Source organism: Lontra canadensis, unplaced genomic scaffold (assembly GCF_010015895.1).
Source record: "Lontra canadensis isolate GAN:19392208 unplaced genomic scaffold, GSC_riverotter_1.0 scaffold38, whole genome shotgun sequence".
Classification (NCBI taxonomy): Eukaryota; Metazoa; Chordata; class Mammalia; order Carnivora; family Mustelidae; genus Lontra; species Lontra canadensis.
This window is the reverse complement of record NW_022631032.1, coordinates 3478361-3495888: the sequence shown is the minus strand read 5'-3', so window position 1 is coordinate 3495888 and position 17528 is coordinate 3478361. Positions and strand designations below refer to the sequence as shown.

Here is a 17528-nt window from a genome sequence, read left to right as displayed (position 1 = left end):
TTTTTTTACTAGAGAATAGCAGGATCCCATAATTTCTAAAAGATTCTAAGACAGTATCCCTATGAGCTTTCTCACTTGGATGCTTTGGCGAAGAAAGCATTCAGAGCCATAACATCATTCCCTCTCCACCCCCTTCAATGCCATGATTTTATTTTTGCCTCCTCAAGAAACCTTTGAAAGTTTTAAATTTTCCAAGTTTTTTTTCCTCCTCTTTGTTCTACTTTTGTTATCTGCTTATTGTCTTATTGCTTTGTGGACAGAGAATATGCCTTGGAGGATTGATTAACTTTTCTTTATTGTGTGTACTTTAGTACAAGGCTAGTTTTTGTGATTGTCCTATGCTTAAAAAAAATGTTCTTCAGGATGTAGTTTTCTAGATTTAAAGAACAACCTATTACATATAATATTATTCATCTCTTCTAATCACTTTTTTACTTTTGATTTTCATGATTTGATAATTAATCTCCCATTACCATTGTTTTTTCTTTTCTATTTTCACTTTTTTAAAATTTTATTTTTAAGTATTCTCTATATCCAAGGTGGGACTTGAACCCACAACCCTGAGATCAAGAATCTCATGCTCCACTGACTTGGCCAGCCAGGCACCCCTCAATTTTCTTTGTATGTTTTCTGTAGTTTTTGCTTCATGTGTGTGTTTTGTTTTATATATATATGTATATGTATGCACATATATGTAAAATCATATATGTAATTTTTATATATAATTTATATATTTTAATTTATATATAATATATTATTTATATATTTTATATATTTTAATCCATATTATATATATATACCTTTTAGATATATATATACACATATATAAAATTTAAAATTTAATTTTTTTTAAATTTAAAATTTTAATTAAAAAAATTTTTTTTAAAAGATTATTTATTTGAGAGAGAGAAAGAGAGAGAGAGTGCATGAGTGCACAGGATGGGGAGGGGTAGAGGGAGAGAGAGAGAGAGAATCTTAAGCCAACTCCTTGCTGAGCATAGAGCCCAAAGCAGGGCTGGATCTCATGATCCTGAGATCATGACCTAAGTTGAAATCTAGAGTCAGCCACTTAACTGACTGAGCCACCCAGACTCCCTTGTTTTATATTTTGAGGCCATGTTATTAGATACATAAAATTAGTGAGAGCTATATCTTCATTATGGCTTCTTTGTCTTTTTAAATGATTTTTGCCTTAAATGCAATCTTGATGTAATATCATAATTTCTGCCTACCTTTTTGCTTGATTGGTTCTTTGGTTTTAAATAGTTGAGTTTATTTCATTGACTTTTATTTTTATTTCATGTCTGTTTTATCTTAATTCTGTCATCTTTTAAAAATGACTTTTTATTATGTTCTTTTGCTTTTTCTTTGCCTTGGCAATATTTAAGATAATCTAGTTTTAGTTGTAATGATGATTAGCTTTTACTTTAAAATAGTGTCCCTAAAACTGGAGGCCACTGAAGCACTGTCTTTCCTCCCCTGCCTTTGCTATCGAAGGTGGGTGGGGTGCCTCCTTGCTCGTAAAGCATTGTGCTACCCAGATGTGACTGTAAGGTAATGAGATTGGCTTTCTTCTATGACTCAGGAAATTAACCTTACTGTTTTACAATAAAACCTTCTATGTTTCTACCATTCTATTAAGTAAGCAGATTGAATCTCTGTTATATACAAGATACTTCCAAGAGACTTCTGAGGAAGTCTTCTTAGCTTTCCTGCTTAAGCAAGAGTACCCTGAGCATGATCAGGCCTTGGAATCTGTGCTTATGAAGTGGAGATTTAGCCTGGTTTAAAATCAGTTGAGATATTCGTTAGATGCAGAGCACAGTGACAAGTCTTAATTTGTGTTACAGATAGTCCTATCCTAGATAGTTTTGGCAGATTTTTCTCTGAGGCAGAATAGGTAAGAAGGCTTTATTCAGGTACCCCTTCTGATGTAGTTTGACTTACTATATTTATGCACTGGAAATTCGAAGAGGGAAAAGAACAGAGAAAAGAAAAGGAATATGATTATCTACCCTATGATGGTGCTTTCTGTAGATTATCAATCACACTGAGGGAGCTGAAGCTTAAAAAATTTGAATGGCTTACCTAAGACTGCTTGGCTAGTTTGTGGAGAGCTAGGATTCAAATTCAGGTTGGCGTGACTGTGAACCTTGCTGTCTTTCTGCTGCATGACATTTTCTCCCTTTTTCTAATAACAGCACATAAGAAATAGAAAAGACACGGTCTCTATCCTTAAGGAAACAAATCACATACAGCAACAATTAAATAGCATATTTTTAAAGGATCATCAGGAGGAATGGTATATTGACAGCATATATTATGGGGTTTCCAACAAGGGAGTTATAGCTGGTCAAATTATTTAGAACTTCTTAGGAGAAGGTTGAAATAGAGCTGAACCTGAATCCCTGAATGAGACAAGAGGAGAAGTATTTTAAGTGGAAAGATCTGCTAAATAAAACCATGGAAGTAGGTATGAGGTTGGCATGTTTATAATAGAGTGTGGTGGGGAGAGAGACCGTTTTCAAATTGAGGAGTACTGAGTGGGAACATTAGTATTTAGACTGGGGCTACATGATGGAGACTTTTTGAATTCCGTACCAAGGAGTTTATATACCATCAATGGTAAGGTTTCTGACATAAGGGATTTTCCTTTTGGTAAATCTGCTCATTGTTGAAATTCAATAAATTTAATATTCAAATGTAGTGTGATTGGTGAGGGATTTGTTGAATAGATTTGAAATTATAGGCATGCCTAGGAGGACCACTTACAACCCCCTAGACATTAAGATTCTGCTGTCAGCCATTAAAGAGATGGAACTAGCCAATGGTTAGGTTCTCCTAGGTGCCCCAGAGCTGAGAAACTATAGTAAAGTCAAGGATGTTTTTTTCTATGAGCATTATTTATTTAAAAACATCATAAATATTAACTGCATGCTGTACTCATTAAATACTATATAATTGAAACCAGAAAGTATGGAGCCAGATAAGAAAATTAAACAAATTAAATGTAGTAGTCTATTGTTACTTAAGTGTTACCAATAATTATTCACTTAATGATGTTTTCCTCTACTTTAAAGATCACTTCTTTTCAGGGAGTGCTTTTGGTATTAAAAGTCCCGGGTGTTTGCTGGACCACAATCTTTCAACCTAAGATGCCCTTGCCACTTTGTGATTTAAAAATCCGTGATGGTACTTTCCAGCCTCTTGTTTGCTAATTTTGTTCAGATTCTTGATCTTTCATTAATTGCTAGAGTTGTTTAGGAAGGGCTAAACAGGGATGCCTGGGTGGCTCAGTTGGTTGAGCATCTGCCTTCAGCTCAGGTCATGATCCCAGAATCCTGGGATCGAGTCCCTATCAGGCTCCCTGCTTGGCAGGGAACCTACTTCTCCCTTTGCCTGCCACTCTGCCTGCTTGTGTGCTCATGTGCTCTGTCTCTCTCTCTCTCTCTCTCTGACCAATAAATAAGTAAAATCTTTAAAAATAAAAAGAAAAACTAAAAAGAAGGAAGGGCTAAACAGTTTCTCTCCTCTGTATTTCCCTCACAGAACTAGAGGTAACTATTATTACATATCTCTATTTCTCTCAATATTTGTACTTGGGATCATAAATATAATTTTATATTCTGCCTTTTATACTTTAATATATCATTAACTTTGGGAACTTTTTCTAATCAAAGAGTTTAATGGTTTCATGATATTCCATCATTTAGATATCGCATACCTGTCTTCACATTTCAGGGATCAAATCATAATCTGACTTGGGACAACCTGACCTTCAGTCTTAATTTCAGGTAGATACCACAATTCATTGCAGATAAACGGCACACTGTGGAGGGGGTATGCCAATAAGTTGAAGCTATTTCCTTGTCCTTCCTAAAAAGGGCACTGGGGATTGAAGATATGCTTATATGTATTTCTTGGATTGAATCTCACTTTACAATCACTTATTATGTATATATTATTTGTCATATATTTCACTTATTTTTAGTGATTACGTGTTAGTTATATGGCATAGCACTTTTCATTTATTTATGTATTTATTATGTTTTCATTTAAATTCCAGTTAGTTAAATAGTGTAATATTATTTTCAGGTGTACAATATAGTGATTGGACACTTCCATATATCACCTGGGGCATTGCACTGTTTTAAAAAGATAAAATTTGTGGGGCACCTGGGTGGCTCAGTTGGTTAAGCATCCAGTTCTTGATCTTGGCTCAGGTCATGAGATCAGGGTCATGACATCCAGCCCTGTACCAGCTCTGCGCTAGGTTGCATATATCTTTTCAAATTAGTGTTTTCAAATTAGTAAAGAATATGGGTAGTAGAATTACTGTATTATAGGGTAGTTCTATTTTTTCATTTTTTGAGGAAACTCCACACTGTTTTCCACAGTGGCTGCACTACTTTGCATTCCTACCAACAGAGCAGGAGGGTTCCTTTTTCTTCCACATCCTCACCAGCACTTGTTGTTTCTTGTGTTTTTGATTTCAGCCATTCTGGCAGATGTAGAGTGATACCTTATTGTGGTTTTGATTTGCATTCCCTTCATGATAAGTTAGGTTGAGCATCTTTTCATATGTCTGTTGGCTGTCTGTATGTCTTCTTTTTTTTTTTTTTTTTAAAGATTTTATTTATTTACTTATCAGAGAGAATGAGCACAGGCAGAGGAAGAGGGAGAAGCAGGCTCCCTGCTGAGCAAGGAGCCTGATGTGGGACTCGATCCCAGGACGCTGGGATCCTGACCTGAGCTGAAGGCAGCTGCTTAACCAACTGAGCCACCCAGGCGTCCCTCTGTATGTCCTCTTCCCTTTTTTTTTTTTTAATAGATTTTATTTATTTATTTGACAGACAGATCACAAGTAGGCAGAGAAGAGGCAGGCAGAGAGAGAGGGGAAGCAGACTCCCTGCTGAGCAGAGAGCCTGATGCGGGGCTCGATCCCAGGACTCTGGGATCATGACCTGAGCCCAAGGCAGAGGCTTTAACCCACTGAGCCACCCAGGTGCCCCTCTGTATGTCTTCTTTATAGAAATGTCTGTTCATGTCTTGCACCTGCTTTTTAATTGGATTATTTATTTTTTTGATGTTGAATTTTGGAAGTTCTTTATACATTTTGGATACTAACCCTTTATCAGATATGTCATTTGCAAATATTGTCTTCCATTCTATAATTGTCTTTTAGTTTTGCTGGTGGTTTCCTTTGCTGTGCAGAAGCTTTTTATTGTGATGTAGTCCCAGTAGTTTATTTTTGCTTTTGTTTCCCTTGCTTCAGGAGACATATTTAGAAAAGTATTGCTACAGCTAATGTCAGAGAATTACTGCCTGTGCTCTCTTCTAGAGCTCTCAGGTTTCAGGTCTCACATTTAGGTCCTTAATCCATTTTGAGTTTATTTTGTGTATATGTAAATTGGTCCAGTTTCATTCTTTTGCATGTAGCTGTCCGGTTTTCACAACACCATTTTTTGAAGAGACTGTCTTTTTCCAGTTACATCTTCTTGCCTCCTTTGTCAAAAATTAATTGACCATATAATCCTGAGTTTATTTCTGGGCTCTCCATTGTGTTCTATTGATGTGTGCGTCTGTTTTTGTGCCTGTATCATACTGTTTTGATTACAATAGCTTCGTAGTGTATCTTGGAATCTGGGCTTGTGATACTTCCAGTTTTGCTCTTCTTTTTCAAGATTGCTTTGGCTGTTTGGTGTCTTTTGTGTTTCCATGCAATTTTTAGGATTGTTTGTTTTAGTTCTGAGAAGAATGCTATTTATACTTTGCTAGGGATTGCATTAAATCTGTAGATTGTTCTGGATAGTATGGACATTTTAACAGTATTTGTTTTTCCAATCCGTGAGCATGGAATATCTTTCTATTTGTTTGTGTTGTCTTCAATTTCTTTCATCAGTGTTTCATAGTTTTCAGAATACACGTCTTTCACCTACTTGGTTAAGTTTATTCCTAGATATTTTATTGTTTTGGTGTAATTGTAAATAGGATTGTTTTTTTAATTTCTCTTCCTGCTACTTCATTATTAGTGTATAGAAATGCAGCAAATTTCTGTATATTGATTTTGTATCCTGTGATCTTACTGAATTCATTTATTACTACTAACGGTGTTTTGGTGGAATGTTTAGGGTTTTCTGTAAATAGTATCATGTCATCTACAAATAAGGAAATTTTTACTCCTTTTTTTTTTAAACCAATTTGGATGCCTTTTATTTCTTTTTGTTGTCTGATTGCTGTGGCTAGGACTTGCCCTACTATGAATAGAAGGGGTGAAAGTGGACATTCTTGTTTTGTTCCTCTTGTTCCTGATCTTAGGGGAAAAGCTCTGCACTGAGTATGATGTTCGTTGTGTTTTTCATATAAGGCCTCTATTATGTTGAGGTATGTTCCCTCTAAACCTATTTTGCAGAGTGTTTTTATAATAAATGGGTGTTGTACTTTGTTAAATGCTTTTTCTGCATCTATTGAAGTGATCATGTAGTTTTTAATTCTTTCTCTTGTTGATGTGGTATATCATACTGATTGATTTGTGAATATTGAACCACTCTTGTATCCCAGAAATAAATCCCGCTTGATTGTAGTAAATGATTATTGTAACATATCGATACTTTTGGTTTGCTAATATTTTTTGAGGATTTTTATATACATGTTCATCAGAGACATTGGGCTATAGTTCTCTCGCTCTCTCTCTCTCTCTCTCTTTTTTTTTTGTAGCGTATCTGGTTTTAGTATCACGGTAATGCTGACCCCTTTAGTGTTACTTCTGATTGTGACATGACATGACATGACAAGCTTAAGACTGAGCTGGCATTTAGGAAAACTTTTTCCGTGAATAATCTTATTTGAGTTGCTTAAGCAATTTCTGTTCCTCTTTAAAGGAGGAATGAAGTCAAAATTCTCCCCCCCAAAAATATGTGGGACTTTATTCTGAGGTTTTGATGAAAGTGATTCGGGTAGGGATGGATTATGCTGTCCCTTGCCACTTAGGCCTGATTCTTCCTTGGCACAGGGTGAGATGTTTAGAAAGACTTTTAATTTATGGTGATTAAGGGAGAGCACTCTGTGTACTTGCAGAAGTGGCTCTGCAAAGAACTACTTTGAACCTAATATACTTTAAAGACCTTACCTTTGCCCAGGTAAAGATTACATATGAATCCAAGGTGATACTATTCAAATAATTATTACCAAGCAGGTTTATCCCAAGAAAGACTGACCTTACTTGCTGAAAATGTGGTTCAAGAATGCAGAGTCATATTTGATTTCTCATGGTGATCTGTTTACTTGCATCCAAGATTCAGGTATGAATAGATTAGTCCCACCACTGTGTATGGGCTTCAGTTGAGTTTAGCATTTCAACTCTCTGAAAGTGGTAACTGTATCATTAGGGTAAAGGAACCTCAAAAGGTAAAGATACTAAGTAGACTATGTAAATCAAAAATTTTAAAAGCTTACTTTTCTTTGAGCATATACCAAATGTAAGTGATTTGGTATATCTTAGAATAAGAGCCACATTCTTTTGTAGCTTTGGTACCTTAGGGACACTATAGTGTGGGGAAGGAAAGTTCCTTAGCTTTGTCCAGAAGTTGGTAGTAGATGTGAATGCTCAGGTTTCTTGGATTTCAGGATTCCTTATATAATTTTGGAATCGCAGCCTAGTAGGATGATGGGGTATTTGGTGTCTGCTTTCAGAATTTATCACGATAGTTCTTTGACAGTTAAGCTTGTAAGATCAAGAATAAATCAGAAGTATTGCTCAGCCATCAAAAAGAATAAAATCTTGCCATTTTCAATGACATTAATAAAACTAGAGGGTATTATGCTAAATGAAATAAGTCAGAGAAAGACAAATACCATATGATTTCACTCATATGTGGAATTTAAGAAACAAAATAGATGATCATAGGGGAAGGGAAGGAAAAATAAAGTAAGATGAAAACAGAGAGGGAGGCACACCAGAAAAGATGCTGAACTCTAGGAAACAAACTGAGGGTTGCTAGAGGGGAGGTGGGTTGGGGAATGGGATAAATGGGTGATGGGCGTTAAGGAGCGCACCTGATGTAATAATGAGCACTGGGTGTTATATGCAACTGATGAATCACTAAATTCTACTCCTGAAACTAATAATATAGTATATGTTAACTAAACTGAGTTTAAATAAAAAATTTTAAAAAAGATTAAATCAGAATAAATCAGAACATAGATATGCAAAGTTGCTTTAGTAAACAAACTGCTCTCAGGCCTATGAGACGTGATTGTAACCTGTTGGAATGTGAAAACCGTGTCTATCTGAACAGATCAGATTAACCCTAAGGAAGCATAGGAGATGGAGAATCACTGAAGCAGAAGTTGGTAGTCAGTTGGCTTCTGTGATGGTGGTTTCTCACAATGTAACAATAAGTGGCATTTTAATGACCATCTAAGTCCCTTGTGCATCTTAGTTATCTTGAGATATCTCTAAGGACTGGTATGGAAATAGAACAGGGCAGTGGCCAACAAGTACATGGAGGGGTGCTCAGCATCATCAGTCATCAGGGAAATGCAAATCAAAACTGCTATGAGTTATCACCTCACACCTCTTAGAAGGGCCGTTATCAAAAAGATGAATGACAAGTGTTGGTGAGAATGTAGAGAAAAGGGAATCCTTTTGCACTTTTGGTGGGAATGTAGTGGTGCAGCCACTGTAGAAAACGGTATGGAGATTCATCAAAAATTAAAAATAGAAATACATTTGATCCAGCAATTTCATTTCTGGGTCTATATCCAAAGGAAACAAAAACAGGATGCTGAAGAGATATCTGTACCCTGGTATTCACTGAAGCATTATTTATAATAGGCAAGGCATGGAAACAACCTTAGTATCCACTGATAGATGAATGGATAAAGAAAATGTCTCACACACACACACACACACACACACACACACACACGGGAATATTATTCAGCCCTAAAAAAGGGCTGCCATTTTTGACAATATGGATGGACCTTTAGAGCTTTATGTTAAATGAAATAAGTCAGTTCGAGAAAGACAAATACTGTATGCTCTCACTTATATGTGGAGTCTAAAAAAGTCAAACTCATAGAAACAGAGAACAGATTGTTTTTTTTTTTTTAAGATTTTATTTATTTATTTGACAGACAGAGATCACAAGTAGGAAGAGAGGCAGGCAGAGAGAGAGGAAGCAGGCTCCCTGCTGAGCAGAGCACCTGATGCGGAGCTTGATCCCAGGACCCTGAGATCATGACCTGAGCCAAAGGCAGAGGTTTAACCCACTGAGCCACCAGGCGCCCCCAGAGAACATATTGATTGGTGGTTGCTAGAGGTGGGAGTGTGAGGAATGAGGGTGAAGGTGGTCCAAAGATACAAACTTCCAGTAATAAGATAAATAAGTTCTGGGGATGTAATGTACAGCATGGGTGACTATAGTTAACAATACTGTATTGTATATTTGAAAGTTGCTAAGAAAGTAGATCTAAATGTTCTCATCACAAGAAAAAATTTGTAACTATGCTCGGTGATGAATGTTAACTAATTTTATTGTGGTAATCATTTTACAATAGGTATATGAAATCCTTATGTTATACACCTTAAAGTAATATAATATGTCAATTATATCTCAATAAAAGTGGGGAAGAAAGAAATGGCACAAGTGAGTTTGGTGACTTGAATGTTGAATGGTGTAAGGTTGTCTCCCAGTTTGAATAAATTCTTGGTCTTAAGGTCTTGAGAGCGGAAGACCAGATTGAGATTCATCTGACTTTCTCTTTTTAGATGACACTTTTATACTGGACCTAGCTTCGTTCATCTTATTTTGTCTTTACTATACTCATCCACTTTTAAAAATGACTCAGAAAGTGTACAAATAAGTTATAAATAGTTTTGTATACATAGTTTTGTATAAATAGTTTTGAATAAATTTGTATAAATTTTGTATAAATAGTTTTTGTATAAATAGTTTTGAATACAGATAGAAAAGATTCAGAATGCTTCTACCCCATAGGTATTTAAATGATGTAAAATAGTATGATGAAAGTTACCTGAAAAAAATTATTCCTGTGACTGTCCTTGGAAAGTATTAGGAGTAGTATTCTAATGAGAAATGGAAGGACAAGGTAAAGTGTGCAGTATAACAATTTTCAGACTTCCTCTTTAGTACTTCAGATTGTTCAGAATAAGCCAAAAGTTGACTGATTTGGGGGCATGTCCCTAAATGACTTAGTGCAAACAAAACATTTTTGTCTTTATTTTAGCTTAAAAAACTATGGGGGGAAGTCATGGATAATTTGTATTCTTAACCATAATACTTGTGTGCAGGTATATGTACTCAGTGCATGGAAATATAGTGAATAAAAATTCATTTTTGACTTTTTTACTTGGAAAAAGATTTCTGGTTTTGAGTAATGCCCTCATCTCTTTATATGTTGCTCATGTACTATCATTTCCAGAAATGGATCTTAATGGGTCACACTCCTAGAAACATGGGTTATAGGTTATTTATGTGAGAATTAAATGAGATAATAGATGAAGATCACCTTACAATGCATAATATGCCACATTAAGATTGAGGGAGTTTTCTTTGTTTTGTCTTTTTTTTTTTTTTTTTAAATCTTAGTGTTCTTTACAACTTAAGTTCTTTCAGAATTGGGTTTTATGTCCAAGTAAAAAATTAATAGGGGATAAAATGTTAGGATATAGGGCAGGAGGCTTCTTGGCTTAGACTTTCTTTGACATGATTAGGATCAGGTACAACAAAGTTAACTAACCATTGGTATAATTGATGCCCTTTCAGGAGGGAGCACTGGCAGTTGCTGGGTAATTTGAAGACTACTGTGGAGGGTTTGGTGTCAGCCAACAGTCCCAACGTCTGGTCCAAGTATGGTGGCCTGGAACGTCTTTGCCGGGACATGCAAAGCATCCTCTATCATGGGCTCATCCATGACCAGGTATGTGAGGTTCTTCTTTTCTGCCAGATTGACTACACCACTTGTTGGAAAGACAAAATTGCATTAAGGTGTTGGCAGGGAGAAGATGAAGGCTTCTAGTCTGAGAGTCCTTGAGGGTAGCACTGTAACATGATGATCATGAGGAGGACAATAAGGACAATAATGACGAATAACTAGGATTTTTCTCTTAGGAACACCCTAGGAGAAGTATTTACAGAATATTGTCATTTTTAGAATATCCTTTGAGCATCATTTTGTAGGTAACTGGTTGATTCTTGGGAGTGGTAGTTTAAGTTATAGCTTAATTTTTTAAAATATAAACTTTATTAATGTTGAGTTTCTTTTCTGTAATATCCTCAAACACTCTAATAAACTTGGAGTATTGATAATGAGTGGAATGTAATAATACTTAATGGTTTTTGCTTCATCTTTGGCAGTTACTCCATTTGCAGTGTTTTAGATAAGGTTCAGATCTGGGTATAATTAATTGTCAAGTGAGTCATTGGCTCTGGTATCCTACTTTAAAAAAAAATCAGACCTCACAAATATGTGCATAATCATGTATTTCCAAACACTCATGCTCATCCCATGTCAGGGTCTAAGTACTCTTCCCTGGAACTCTCTCCCTTCAGCCAAGCTTGTCTTTTTCTTTTTCTTCTTCTTTTCCTTTTTCTTTATCTCTCTTTTTAAAAAAAGATTTTATTTATTTATTTGACAGAGAGAGAGATCACAAGTAGGCAGAGAGGCAGGTAGAGAGTGGGGAAGCAGGCTTCCCGCTGAGCAGAGAGCCCAATGAGGGGCTCGATCCCAGGACCCTGAGATCATGATCTGAGCCAAAGGCAGAGGCTCAACCCACTGAGCCACCCAGGCGTCCTGTCTTTTTCTTTTTTAATCAGAATTTATTCTCAACTAGACTAGCAGTCACACTGAAAAAGAGCTAACCAAATAATTAGTGTTAAGGAATTCATAATTGATAGGATTTAATATGCTACCCTCCCTTCTAAAAATATGTGTATATTCTGAACAGTATCTTTAAACTAATGTTCTTACTGGATATTTTCAGAACTCAGTGGAGAAGTTGGCTTAAGTTAGATTTTCTTTATTCAGAATAAGTTCTGAAAGTGAGGCTCTCTCAAAGGTTTCTTTTTCTTCTTTTAAAGATTTTACTTACTTATTTGACAGAGAGAGACAGATCACAGGTAGGCAAAGAGGCAGGCAGAGAGAGAGGGGGAAGCAGGCTCCTCTCCAAGCAGAGAGCCTGATGCGGGGCTTGATCCCAGGACCCTGAGATCATGACCTGAGCTAAAGGTAGAGGCTCAACCCACTGAGCCACCTGGGTGCCCCTCCAAGAGTTTCTTAATGGTTACTGTTATTCAAACACCGTTCTAGGAATTTGGAAGCAGCATTGTGTAGTAGAATGATAAAAGTCTTTGGAATCAGATAGAACCCAGATTGAAATCTAGACACAATGCTCAGGTCCTTGAGGAAAAAAGTGAAACAGTAGTTACCGTTACAGATTTCTGAGTTGGACTGTTCATATTTTAATCCCAGCCTCAGCACTATGTGGTATGGATAAGTTACTGCTTTATGCCTCTGTTTACTCATTTGTAAAATGAGGTAACACGGGTACCTACCTCATAGGATTATTGTGAGAATTGAATGAGATGATATACATGAAAAGCTTTAAAAAAAACATAAGAAATTAACAGTTGATCTTAACTATTAGGTAATATTAATTTTTTGAGCCTTGTTTTTCTCATCTATAACAATGAGGATAGGGGCACTTGGGTGGCTCAGTGGGTTAAAGCCTCTGCCTTCAGCTCACGTCATGATCCCTGGGTCCTGGGATCGAGCCCCACATCGGGCTCTCTGCTCACCAGAAAGCCTGCTTCCCCATCTCTCTCTCTCTGCCTGCCTCTCTGCCTACTTGTGATCTCTGTATGTCAAATAAGTAAATAAAAATCTTTTAAAAAAAAATGAGGATAATATTATTTACATCATAATGTTTGATGGAAAGATTAAATAAACTAGTGTAAAAATTTGCATAGTACAGTTTGTGGCACACAGGAAATAATAAATGTTTCTTTCATTTTTTAAGTTTCAAGTTACATGTAGTCTGGTGGGAAAAAAAATGAAGACGGGAATTTATAGAACAAATTAGTTAACCCACTACAGTCTGGTTTTTGGCCATACCACTGGTGATTTTGCTACTGAAATTTAGGTAAAATGATGTCCATGTTATTAGATCCATGAACGTTTCTTCTCCTTTGAACCCTATCTGATGTTCTTTACTGTTGACCATCATCACACCTTGACTTATACAACATTATTATCTTCTAATGTCATAGAGTCTTCCTACCTCTGTGACCATTCCTTCTTAGTTTCTTTCCCTGGAATCTCTTCTTCTTGGATTCTAGCTTTTAATGGGATTCTGTCCTACATCCTTATGTTATCTTACTTTGTACATTTTCCGGAAACAGCCTCATCCACTTGCATTGTTTTAACTATCACCTATGTACTAAAGACCCCCAGCTCAGACACCTCTGCTGAACTCCAGATCCATAAGACTAGCTGTCTGCTATAGGTTACATCTAGCAGTCTGTTGTACAGGCCAAGCAGAACATGACCCAAAACAAACTTATTTTCCTCATGAGATTGCCCTTCCTCCTATTTTTAACACTGATTTGTGGCATTGCCAACCACTCAGTCTCCCAAGCCCGAACCTTGGGAATCATGCCACATGTTGTATAAAAACTCAATATAAGTTTCCCAGGCTGATGACCAAACTAACTACCAGATTAGTGTCGCTACCTTTTAGTGGTTAAGCACTTGCATCTTGATAGCAAAAAGGTTCTTTTCTTGGCTCTGTTACTAATTTTACATTGTCGTCTAGAGTAATCACTTCCCCATATTACAAGACAGTTTTCCCATCTGTGCCAGAAAGAGAAAATGTCATAATGAAATAGTAAAGTAATGGGATTCCAAATGAAGGATGCTTGGTAAATGCAAAACAGTATTAGCGTATCTTGTTAGAATTATTAACGAGTGATATCTGTGAAAGCATGTGGTTATCAGAATGAAAAATATTAAAGTATATGGTCATCTGCAAAAAAGCATTAGTGTTAATAAGTGAAAACAGAGTAAACCAGGCAAAGCTGTCATGCACACACTTTTCAACTGCAGACTGTAATGGAAAGAATCATGACCAGAAGATCCATACCAGTTTCACTGCTACTCTCTTCTGCCTTGTGAAGACCTAACAATTAATGGCTGTGTCAGGGACTTATTTTTCCCTCTCATTTCCTCCCGAAAGATTAAGGCTTTCAAAGGCTTCTGGCTGCTGCGTCATCAGGAAGCTATTCTGGGTGTTGTGCCCTTGGAGAGGGGGAAGGGATACAGTGATTCATGCTGGTCATATCTATTCTGTACTTTCATAAGGATGTGTTATGGAATGTGAACTTTATTTTTTAAATCACTCAGGGCCTTATGAAAGCTATAACATCATGATCATATTTTTAGAGAGATCTCATTTTTCTTGACAGCCTGCATCTGGGCTACCTTTTAGTTTTCCTGTAAGGCAAGGCATATTTGATCTTTTCCTTTCTACTGCTTAGAAATGTGGAGACATTCAGTCCCTAAGATTCCTCAGCTAAATACGAGAAATAAAAAGATCCCCCTCTTTTCCACCACCAAGAAGAAGCCTCTTCTTGGCAATATAGGTGGTCTAATTTTAAAAATAACCATAACAACACAAAAACTTCTGTGTGTTTTTTTTCCCCTGAATATATTAGTTACATATTTTTATTTGTTGGAAAATAGCAAAAAAGAATTTGAAGAAAGTAAATATCACCTTCAAGTCAACACCAAGTATTATTGCTTCTTAACATTTTGGTAGATCTTGTTTTTTTTCTACACATTTATGTGCTTTTTAAAATATTAAGATTATATTATACATGTATATATCATATATACATATCATTCTGTAACTTACTTTAAAATATTTAATTTTTTAAATAAACAATACATCTATATGGTTTTTAAAAAGCATATAACTATAGTCAGTGAAATATCTTGTTTCCTTCCAGAGCTATAGGTAACTACTGTTTACCGGTTTCTTTCCAGAGAATTTTTATGTTTATAAAAGACTTTATGAATAATTTTCTTTGCTACACTTCCTGATTTTTTTCACACAAATAAAAGCATGCTATAATTACTATTCTGCATCTTGGTTTTTTCTCTTGATATATCTTGTGATTCATTCCAATCATTATATAAAGCATTTTTTTTCTTTTTTACATGTATCATTTTATAATATTCCATTGTATGTACCATAATTTATGTAGCCAGTTCCCTGGTGATGGACTTTTAGATTACTTCCAGTCATTTATAGTTAGTAACAGTGCTATAATGGATAAATCCTTTACCATAGGATATTCCTAGAAGTAGAATTTTTAGGCTAAAGGTTATGAGCATTTCAATTCTGATAGATACTGCTAAATTGCCCTTCAGGAAGTTATGCCTATTTACAGCCTCACCAACAAGGTATAAGAGTATTTGCTTCACCAGTATAGCGTGTTATTAAACTGTAAACTATCCCCAATATGATAGGTAAAATGTTACATTTCTCTCATTATGAAAGATGTTTATGAGAGCCTTATTTTTCTGTGAACTTTTTCCAATTTTCCCCCATTTTCCTTAGATTGTTAGTGTTTTCCCAGAGATTTGTAAGAGTTCTTTATTAATGGTATTAATCTTTTGTCTGTAATGTGAATTGCAAATATTTTTTCCTGGTTTGTTTTTTGCCATTTCAAATGGTGGCTTTTATATGCAGAAATATCTGATGGAGGGGGCAGAGGGAGAGGGAGAGAGAATCTTTTATTTATTTATTTATTTGTTTGTTTGTTTTAGAGAGCACACACACATATGCACTCGTGGTGGGGAGGTGCAGAGGGAGAGAGAGAATCTCAAGCAGACTCCCACTCACTGATCATGGAGACCCACACGGAGATTGATCTCACAATCCTGAGATCATGACCTGAGCCGTAATCAAGAATTGGACACTTAGGGACACCTGGGTGGCTCAGTCAGTTAAATAGCTGCCTTCAGCTCAGGCCATGATCCCAGAGTCCTGGGATTAAGTCCCACAGTGGGCTGCTTGCTATGTGCGTGGAGTCTGCTTCTCCCTCTGCCTGCAGCTCTCCCTGCTTGTGCGCTCTCTCTCTCTGTCTCTCTCTCCCTGACAAACAAATAAATAAAATCTTACAAAAAAAAAAAAAAAGAGTTGGACGCTTAACGGAGCCACCCAGGCACCTCTCTGATTTTTAGTAAGTCAGATTGATCATTTCTCTCAGGGCTTCTGGGCTCTGTATGATGCTTTGAAAGGGCTTCCCCACTGTACGATTATTAAAAACATTTCTCCATGGTTTCTTCTATTAATGACCCAATTTTTTACATTTAAACCATTTCATCTGTAATTTATTTTGAATATACTTAATTCTCTTTGACACACAGATCTATTTCTGGTTTTTTATTATTGTCTCTTGTTCTCTATTTTGTGTCATCACCACTCAGTTTTAATTATTGTAGCTTTTCATTATGGTAGGAATAGCCCCTCACTTGTACAAAGACATATGTTGTTGATTTTTTCCCCCGACATTCAAACATTTGTCATTCTATTTACCCTTTAGCTGCTTCATCATTTTTGGATAAGGACAGGAAAATCTTATACAATGTGATCTGAATCATTTTCTGATTGAGGGCAGTTAAGGAGTCACTCACACATTTTATTTTATTTTAAAACATCTAAAATTACATTTGTTCAACAGTCTTTAGATAATAGAGCCAAAACCTTTTCTGGGAGTATGGAGCCACTGATGAAGTTTCATATCCTCTTTCTTGAATACCTTGTACTCATAATCTGTGATACAGGACTTACGATTTTAATTTCTTTATGCTGGACTGGCAATTTAAAGATCCTATAATGTGAGTATAAAACCAACATTTTTAGTTTTTTTTTTCCTTCTAACTTTGAAAGTCATTTTGCCTCTACATAATTTGACATCAAGTTTTTATAGAAGTTTTTGTGTGGCCATAAATTTTCAGCTCCTTTGGGTAAATACCAAGGAATGTAATTGCTGGATCCTATGGTAGGAGTATGTTTAGTTTAATTTAGGTTTTTTTTTTTCAAAGTTGGTAAGTATAGTTATTTTTTTCCTTTTTTTTTATTAACATAATGTATTATTTGTTTCATGGGTACATGTCTGTGATTCATCAGTCTTACACAATTCATAGTACTTACTATAGCAAGAGTATGTTTAGTTTTGGAAGAAACTGCTAAACTGTCTTCCAAAGTAGCTGAACTGGGTCGCCTGGGTGGCTCAGTGGATTAAGCCTCTGCCTTCAGCGCAGGTCATGATCTCAGAGTCCTGGGATCGAGTCCCACATCGGGCTCTCTGCTCGGTGGGGAGCCTGCTTCCCCCTCTCTCTCTGCCTGCTCTTCTGCCTACTTGTGCTCTCTCTCCCTCTGTCAAATAAAAAAATTAAAAATGAGAAAAAATAAAAAGTCCAAAGTAGTTGTACCATTT

General features: G+C 36.1%; 1 protein-coding gene across 11 annotated transcripts in view; it reads left to right on the top strand.

Annotated features, from left to right (window-relative positions):
- RUBCN (rubicon autophagy regulator) overlaps positions 1–17528 on the top strand; it is a 63657-nt gene that overhangs the window by 16835 nt on the left and 29294 nt on the right. For all 11 annotated transcript variants that reach the window (XM_032869408.1, XM_032869411.1, XM_032869407.1 and 8 more), the window contains exon 2: positions 10791–10944. In XM_032869408.1, coding sequence (XP_032725299.1) covers positions 10906–10944 — 39 coding nt within the window. In that variant the 5' untranslated portion in view covers positions 10791–10905. The remainder of the gene's footprint in view (positions 1–10790; positions 10945–17528) is intronic.